We start from the raw sequence: 9441 nt of genomic DNA, 5'->3' as shown, positions 1-9441 counted from the left end.
AGGTAGATGGGGGTGCGGCTTGGGGTGGGAGGAAGGGATGGGTGAGAGGAAGAACCGGTTAGGGAGGCAGAGACAGGTTGGACTGGTTTTGGGATGCAGTGGGTGGGGGGGAAGAGCTGGGCTGGTTGTGTGGTGCAGTGGGGGGAGGGGATGAACTGGGCTGGTTTAGTGATGCAGTGGGGGAAGGGGAGATTTTGAAACTGGTGAAGTCCACATTGATACCATATGGCTGCAGGGTTCCCAGGCGGAATATGAGTTGCTGTTCCTGCAACCTTCGGGTGGCATCATTGTGGCAGTGCAGGAGGCCCATGATGGACATGTCATCAAGAGAATGGGAGGGGGAGTGGAAATGGTTTGCGACTGGGAGGTGCAGTTGTTTGTTGCGAACTGAGCGGAGGTGTTCTGCAAAGCGGTCCCCAAGCCTCCGCTTGGTTTCCCCAATGTAGAGAAAGCCGCACCGGGTACAGTGGATGCAGTATATCACATTGGCAGATGTGCAGGTGAACCTCTGCTTAATGTGGAATGTCATCTTGGGGCCTGGGATGGGGGTGAGGGAGGAGGTGTGGGGACAAGTGTAGCATTTCCTGCGGTTGCAGGGGAAGGTGCCGGGTGTGGTGGGGTTGGAGGGCAGTGTGGAGCGAACAAGGGAGTCACGGAGAGAGTGGTCTCTCCGGAAAGCAGACAGGGGTGGGGATGGAAAAATGTCTTGGGTGGTGGGGTCGGATTGTAAATGGCGGAAGTGTCGGAGGATAATGCGTTGTATCCGGAGGTTGGTAGGGTGGTGTGTGAGAACGAGGGGGATCCTCTTGGGGCGGTTGTGGCGGGGGCGGGTGCAGTGGGGGAAGGGGAGATTTTGAAACTGGTGAAGTCCACATTGATACCATATGGCTGCAGGGTTCCCAGGCGGAATATGAGTTGCTGTTCCTGCAACCTTCGGGTGGCATCATTGTGGCAGTGCAGGAGGCCCATGATGGACATGTCATCAAGAGAATGGGAGGGGGAGTGGAAATGGTTTGCGACTGGGAGGTGCAGTTGTTTGTTGCGAACTGAGCTCTGCCCTCCAACCCCACCACACCCGGCACCTTCCCCTGCAACCGCAGGAAATGCTACACTTGTCCCCACACCTCCTCCCTCACCCCCATCCCAGGCCCCAAGATGACATTCCACATTAAGCAGAGGTTCACCTGCACATCTGCCAATGTGATATACTGCATCCACTGTACCCGGTGCGGCTTTCTCTACATTGGGGAAACCAAGCGGAGGCTTGGGGACCGCTTTGCAGAACACCTCCGCTCAGTTCGCAACAAACAACTGCACCTCCCAGTCGCAAACCATTTCCACTCCCCCTCCCATTCTCTTGATGACATGTCCATCATGGGCCTCCTGCACTGCCACAATGATGCCACCCGAAGGTTGCAGGAACAGCAACTCATATTCCGCCTGGGAGCCCTGCAGCCATATGGTATCAATGTGGACTTCACCAGTTTCAAAATCTCCCCTTCCAAAACTGCATCCCTAAACCAGCCCAGTTCGTCCCCTCCCCCCACTGCACCACACAACCAGCCCAGCTCTTCCCCCCCACCCACTGCATCCCAAAACCAGTCCAACCTGTCTCTGCCTCCCTAACCGGTTCTTCCTCTCACCCATCCCTTCCTCCCACCCCAAGCCGCACCCCCAGCTACCTACTAACCTCATCCCACCTCCTTGACCTGTCCGTCTTCCCTGGACTGACCTATCCCCTCCCTACCTCCCCACCTACACCCTCTCCACCTATCTTCTTTACTCTCCATCTTCGGTCCGCCTCCCCCTCTCTCCCTATTTATTCCAGTTCCCTCCCCCCATCCCCCTCTCTGATGAAGGGTCCAGGCCCGAAACGTCAGCTTTTGTGCTCCTGAGATGCTGCTTGGCCTGCTGTGTTCATCCAGCCTCACATTTTATTATCTTGGAATCTCCAGCATCTGCAGTTCCCATTATCTCGGCTGCTGTATCAACATGAATTTTCACTCTTCACTACATTTTCAATCTTCCTGTAATAAATATCAAAAAAGGAAACAAGCAGCCGTGTGAAGGTATGTCGTAACTGAATGGGGACTGGAACGATTGCAACGCAACACATTCAAGTGCGGAAATTTTAACTTTTTCTTTCTATCCCCTTTGTACTAAGAATTTTACTTCAAAGTCAGGAGAGACAAAGGCTGAATTTAAAGAATGCCTGTTTGTCTAATTTACCTGGAGAATTACATTCTTTGGTGCTGTTACAGTTTGCACATTGATTTTTCACATAAATCCAATAGATTGGTATAGTCAAGAGGATCATTCACATTTTCTGCAAGCAAATTAATCTTATGCACATTTCGTTGTAGAGAAAATGAAAGAAAAACAACTAATTATGTAATCACTGGTTAGCAAGGGAGCGGCACAGGGACTCAGTGGTTAGCACTGTTGCCTCACAGGACCAGGGAGCCAGGTTTGATTCCAACCTCAGGAGACTGTCTGTGTGGAGTCTGCACATTCTCCCAGTGTCTGCGTGGGTTTCCTCTCACAGTCCAAAGACGTGCAGGGTAGGTTGATTGGTCATGCTAAATTACACATGGTGTTCAGGGATGTGTAGATTAGGTGGGCTATAGGGAGATGGGACTGGGTGGGATGCTCTGAGGGTCAGTGCAAACGTTTTGGGCCGAAGGGTCTGTTTCCACACTGTAGGGATTCTATGATCTATGAACTAGTTTAACAAAATTACTTCACAGTATACAATAAAAGCATTTGAATCAAAACTGGTTATCTGCAAGACCAATTTGGATGATTAATTTAACCTTTAAAACAGAAATATAAATCCATGTTTGTTTGACTTCATGTCTATGTTATGACGGATGCAAAAGTGAAATATTTAAATATTCTTCAGTAAATTTCCAAACAATAACCTGGGTGTTTGCTGAGTTTTTTAAAACTACATTAAATTAAATCAGTCCACAATGAAAGGATTCTGCTATTAACAATTTACATTAAGCAATTTAGGAAAAAAATCAATTTAATTTTCTACACTGTATAATTTCACACAGCACATTGCTACAGACTTGGGGATTTGATACAAGTTCTTCCATCAACAACTGACAAAATGCTACAGTGTTGATTTTAAATAAATTAAAGTCGATAATTTTGCAGTGCAACTTACAGGTAAATCATAATACAAATCTGGAGTTTCCCCAACTTTGTTCAGTCTGCCAAAGGTTGGATAATGCATGCAAATGTATGTAATAGACAGAACTATTGAGATGAAGAGCTTCTCTCCAGATAGCATAATGACTGAGTATAAAGGGAAACACACAACATATGTATGTCTATATTGGGAACGGAAATACCAACAAATTTGTATTGGCAGTTAAACATAAGCTTGAATGTCCTTGGAATACTTCGACATCCTACAATTCAAGAACATCCCAATTTTGATTTCTCTCCTACTGACAGCGCTGTCTTCAGTTGTCAGGTCCTTAATTTCTGGAATTCTGTCCCTAAATCTCTCCTTTCTTCCTTTAAGATGTGCTTTAAAATCTACATTTTTAACCTAGCTTTTGGCAATCTCCTCTAATATATGCTCATGTGACTCAGTGTTAAATGTGGTTCGATAACATTCCCACAACGGGATGTTCAATTCTGTTAGAGCTGTTATTGTTTCCAAAGGTTGCGTACTACCAATAGATAATCTCATGAAAAAGTCATCGTGTTGGACAGTACTGTTTTAAATTCATTGTTCCAACCACTTTATCTCAAGGATAAAGATGAAAGTTTCTCTCCTCCACCCTCTAATCTGTCCATTGACCGAATTATCTCTACACATTGGTCAAATATTGCAGCTCTCAATTCTCACAGCATTACCTTCAGTTGTAATGGAGCACTTGCTCTGGCAATGCAAGGAGGAACTAAAGGGTGAAAACCACTTCTGAAGCTCTCACTAGTGCAAAGCTTTACTGCGCGCCATTGTCACAAAAATCAAAGCTTTGTGGTCTCCAAATATCAGATGAATTCACAAAGGTCAGCCAACGTGTTTAAAGAATTTAACTTGTGGAATTTTTCAATGCCTGGATGGTTTCGATAACCTACTTGCATGGCACACATACCCAAAGTTCATGTATTCCCAAAGGTTTTAGCAAATGTTTTTCAGAGAATATCATTTTTTTCTACGACAGGAGAGTTGTATCCAGCATGACAGGGCACTTCTGGTTAGGAGCAGAGTGGAAAGCCGCAGATTTGCTTTGTGTCAAGAATTTGTAGCAGTATCTTCAGGACCACACACTTACGGTGAGCTGTCCAGTGAAGCTGCAGGGAGAATAAAATAAGGTCAGCTCCAAGTACTTAATACGGTACAGTGCAATAATGTAAACAGGCTGTTTACAGCACAATGCAAGATGTACACACAAATACACCAACTTTGTTCCCTAGAATTTGGGGTGGTGTGATAGCTCAGTGGTTAGCACGACTGTCTCACAGCACCAGGAGCTTGGATTCAATTCCAGCCTTCATTGACTGCTTGTGTGGAATTTGCACTTTCTTCCTGTGTCTGTGTGGGTTTCCTTCATGTAGTCCAGTTTCCTCCTACAGTACAAAGATGTGCAAGTTAGATGGATTGGGCATGCTAAATTGCCCTGTCACGTGCAGGCTGGTGGATTAGGCCTGGTAAATGTAGTTACAGGGATGGAGGGTAGATACTGTTCAAAGGATTAGTGCGGACACAATGGGCTGAATGGTCCCTTTTAGCAGTGTATGGATGCTATGAAACACAATAATACTTATAATGTGTTGGAAAATCATCTCAAAGTGCTTCACAGAGAGATTTGGCAATACAGGCCAAGCCAAAGTAAAAGACATTAGAAGGGGTGACATCAGCTTGGACAAAACACGTGAATTGGATTAGCATCTTACAAGGGTGTGTGGAAGCAGAATGCTTTTGAATGACAATTTAAAAAGTCAGGTAGACTCAAAGGCTGAAGGATCTTGAGCACTGGAGGAAATAAAAAGGAACAAGTCCATTAAGAAATTTAAAACAAGGATCAGAACATTAAATTCAAGGAGCCAGGGATGAGTTAGGGAGATTATGTTTTCTGAGTGAAAGAACGGAGGTCAGGTAAAACAGCATTAAAACACTCATATCCTCAGAAATTATGATTCAGGGACCTTGGAAGTGAGAAAAACAGAGTAAAAACAATTTAAGTAGTATTATGCTGTTAATACTTTGGGTGTCCATTTTAGATTTTTACACAAGCAAAGTGCTCCTTACAATTAATAAAATGTGAGGCTGGATGAACACAGCAGGCCAAGCAGCATCTCAGGAGCACAAAAGCTGACGTTTCGGGCCTAGACCCTTCATCAGAGAGGGGGATGGGGAGAGGGAACTGGAATAAATAGGGAGAGAGGGGGAGGCGGACCGAAGATGGAGAGTAAAGATGATAGGTGGAGAGAGTATAGGTGGGGAGGTAGGGAGGGGATAGGTCAGTCCAGGGAAGACGGACAGGTCAAGGAGGTGGGATGAGGTTAGTAGGTAGATGGGGGTGCGGCTTGGGGTGGGAGGAAGGGATGGGTGAGAGGAAGAACCGGTTAGGGAGGCAGAGACAGGTTGGACTGGTTTTGGGATGCAGTGGGTGGGGGGGAAGAGCTGGGCTGGTTGTGTGGTGCAGTGGGGGGAGGGGACGAACTGGGCTGGTTTAGGGATGCAGTAGGGGAAGGGGAGATTTTGAAACTGGTGAAGTCCACATTGATACCATATGGCTGCAGGGTTCCCAGGCAGAATATGAGTTGCTGTTCCTGCACCCTTCGGGTGGCATCATTGTGGCAGTGCAGGAGGCCCATGATGGACATGTCATCTAGAGAATGGGAGGGGGAGTGGAAATGGTTTGCGACTGGGAGGTGCAGTTGTTTTTTGCGAACTGAGCGGAGGTGTTCTGCAAAGCGGTCCCCAAGCCTCCGCTTGGTTTCCCCAATGTAGAGGAAGCCGCACCGGGTACAGTGGATGCAGTATACCACATTGGCAGATGTGCAGGTGAACCTTGCAGTATACCACATTGGCAGATGTGCAGGTTCGCAACAAACAACTGCACCTCCCAGTCGCAAACCATTTCCACTCCCCCTCCCATTCTCTAGATGACATGTCCATCATGGGCCTCCTGCACTGCCACAATGATGCCACCCGAAGGTTGCAGGAACAGCAACTCATATTCCGCCTGGGAACCCTGCAGCCATATGGTATCAATGTGGACTTCACCAGTTTCAAAATCTCCCCTTCCAAAACTGCATCCCTAAACCAGCCCAGTTCGTCCCCTCCCCCCACTGCACCACACAACCAGCCCAGCTCTTCCCCCCCCCCACCCACTGCATCCCAAAACCAGTCCAACCTGTCTCTGCCTCCCTAACCGGTTCTTCCTCTCACCCATCCCTTCCTCCCACCCCAAGCCGCACCCCCATCTACCTACTAACCTCATCCCACCTCCTTGACCTGTCCGTCTTCCCTGGACTGACCTATCCCCTCCCTACCTCCCCACCTATACTCTCTCCACCTATCTTCTTTACTCTCCATCTTCGGTCCGCCTCCCCCTCTCTCCCTATTTATTCCAGTTCCCTCTCCCCATCCCCCTCTCTGATGACGGGTCTAGGCCCGAAACGTCAGCTTTTGTGCTCCTGAGATGCTGCTTGGCCTGCTGTGTTCATCCAGCCTCACATTTTATTATCTTGGAATTCTCCAGCATCTGCAGTTCCCATTATCTCTGCTCCTTACAATTACCTACTTTAAACCTACTTCAACTACTCTAATTTTGAATGGCTCTGGCGTTAGGAAGTACAACAGCAACAGGAAAGTACACATGATTGCCATGCTGAACACTAGCATCCACCAGCAGATACAAGGTCTCTCTTCATAATGATGCCATTCTATTTGCTTTGTTTTTAATTCTAATCCTGTAAACCAGAGAACAGTGTGTTTCGTGGAATGAAGCCTTTTCAAGACTATGAAATGCACATTGTGAGCTAATATATGCCAAAAAAGAGAAAGCCCTGATGTCAGGAAGCAGTGGGGGTTGTTTTGCTGTGGTAGGGCATATACAGGGATTTTGCCTTCAGCAGCCAGTGAAGTGCCAGTTGGTGGCGAAGCCAGCCAATAACTAGGTGGCATCTGGGTTAACATCTCACCCACCCCAGAGGAGTGTCATAACAGGTGCAAACAGGTTGATTCAAAATATTAACATAATAGGTGGCAAGCAGGAGGTAGTTCAAAGGCAGGAGCAATATTTAACAGGCAGTCAGCAGTTGTAATACAAACTGCAGCAATAGGGGGCAGTGGGAAAGGTGTTCAATAAGGGAGTCTGAGCAGGAACAACACAAATCACAACGATCCCACCAAGGTCCAATGTTGCCTCATTGACAATGCTGCTCCAGGCTGTGAAAGGTATGGAGAAAGGTGCTCTACCCAGTGGACTGGACAGGTCAGCAAACCCTCCCAAGGTGGCACAGCTGGAGCTGGATGACAAAGTCAGCAGCCATGTGTGGTTATGATAAAATGGTGGAAGTGTTTCAACAACATAGTACATATGATATAGCGAGATGATTGGCATTTATGATAGCAGGCATGCAGGCCTACACATCATACATGGTGCCCGTGTGGAAATGGGCCAAACTCATGCACCATGACTGACCAGTGTCAGAGGCAGAGCAGGTCCAGATCTGTCAGATCTGATCATTGCATTTCCAAGACCGAATGGCAAGCAGACTCCTAGTGAAGTGATGAGGGACGGGAAAGCTGCCATAGGCTGATCTGCACTGTGAACATGATAATTCAACAGACATAATGTCTATCGTTGGTTCCAGGAGAGATGCATTTATGATGCCAGGGAGCATAGAAGAACTGGAGGTGCAGGTGTAGCAGTGGTGGTCCAAACGGAGAAGCTGGCAATGGGAACAGAATGGATTATAGAAGGTAGCCTGTCGTTGAGGGCAAGGGAGGAGTAATGTCCACGGAGTAAAGCGATGGATGCATCGACGCTTCTGACTAACTCTAGCATCCCTGTGGGGCTTGATGATCTCAAGAAGCTGCAGATCAAGGACAGGCAGCAGAAGTTGACTGAAGGCAAAAGGCAATCTTATCTTTCCCCATGTCTAATAGTGATTGAGGCTCTGACAGTACATAATGCCTGACAGGAGGACATAGGTGGTGGTGCTGGCGCTAGACTGGGGTGGACAAAGTCAAAAGTCACACGACACCAGGTTATAGTCCAACAGGTTTATTTGAAAACACAAGCTTTCGGAGCCTCAGTCCTTCTTCAGGTGTGAGTGAGAAAGGTGGAATCAGACACAGAATTTATAAGTAAAAGAAGATCCTTCACTGATCTGTTAATTCTTTGGAAGTCAGCCAACTTGTTTCCTTCAACAGCATTAAAGACCAGCTTATGACTTATAATTACTGTTACCAGTGCTACGCCTATTTAATGTTATGTATTTCAAGAATTGCCAATAATTTTGACTTGGCATGAAACCATTAGCAGTTATCACAGAAAACAGGACAAGAATGTTACCTTTTTCCATAAGGACATCTAACACTAAGGAAATAACATTTAAAAATATTTTAGTGCCCAAATATTACTACACGTATAAAATATAGATGCCAATAAAATTGAATTGTGCAGTGGGCATTCAGCTAGACAATATATTTAACATTTTGGACGTAATGTTCCAGAACCCAAGAAGAGGAAGATTTCCTCTGTGCTTTTACCTATAAATTCTGTGTCTGATGCCACCTCTCTCACCAACACCTGAAGGAGGAGTGAGGCTCTGAAAGTTTGTGTTTTGAAACAAACCTGTTGGACTATAACCTGGTGTTGTATGATTTCTGACTCATAGGAGGAATGGTCACCTTCTGGTGAGAACAGTGACACCTCAGTTCATCGCACCCTCCATCAGCACAGTTACACACAAGTCAGTGGGCAGTGATTCATGGTTAGACAGGGTGCACTTGCTGGAGAGAAGTGTACGAATGTGTACGAACAGACAATGGAAGCAGTGACAGCTGTGGTCTCAGATTCTACTTGGTCTCGCCGATAGGCGACAGTAATCTCACACTATATGGGCTATCTCCAGTGACTGAAAAGCTTATCAAGGCACAATGTTATTAGAGAAAAAACATAATTTCAAAGTAGTGATGCAATATTACCCATCAACAATGAGGAATGGGGAATAAATGACAAAAAGAATTCTGTATTAACTGTGTAACAGTGGCTCAGTGAATCATCAGACCATTATTAACACATGATCTGGTAAAATATTTTCAGTTTCAGATACTGATTGTATAGGAATATGTATACAATTTCTTAAACATTAGAATAAATGATCTGTTAATTCTTTGTAAATCAGCCAACTCGCTTCCTTCAACAGCATTAAAGACCAGCTTATGACTTGTAATTACTG

The 9441-nt window shown here is 46.1% G+C and overlaps 1 protein-coding gene across 2 annotated transcripts in view; it reads right to left on the bottom strand.

The window, feature by feature from the left end:
- Positions 1-1969: 1969 nt before the first annotated feature.
- Positions 1970-9441, bottom strand: part of samd12 (sterile alpha motif domain containing 12) — a 127161-nt gene continuing 119689 nt past the window's right edge. Inside the window, exon 5 of one of the 2 annotated variants that reach the window (XM_059646323.1) lies at positions 1970-4314. In XM_059646323.1, the coding sequence (XP_059502306.1) occupies positions 4292-4314 (23 nt within the window). In that variant the 3' untranslated portion in view covers positions 1970-4291. Of the gene's footprint in view, positions 4315-4458; positions 4591-9441 lie in introns of those variants that run through there. The other variant, XM_059646324.1, reaches the window with a different exon arrangement.

Source organism: Stegostoma tigrinum, chromosome 5 (assembly GCF_030684315.1).
Source record: "Stegostoma tigrinum isolate sSteTig4 chromosome 5, sSteTig4.hap1, whole genome shotgun sequence".
In the NCBI taxonomy this organism is placed as follows: domain Eukaryota; kingdom Metazoa; phylum Chordata; class Chondrichthyes; order Orectolobiformes; family Stegostomatidae; genus Stegostoma; species Stegostoma tigrinum.
Note: the sequence above shows the minus strand (reverse complement) of the source record. Positions and strands in the feature narration are given on the sequence as shown.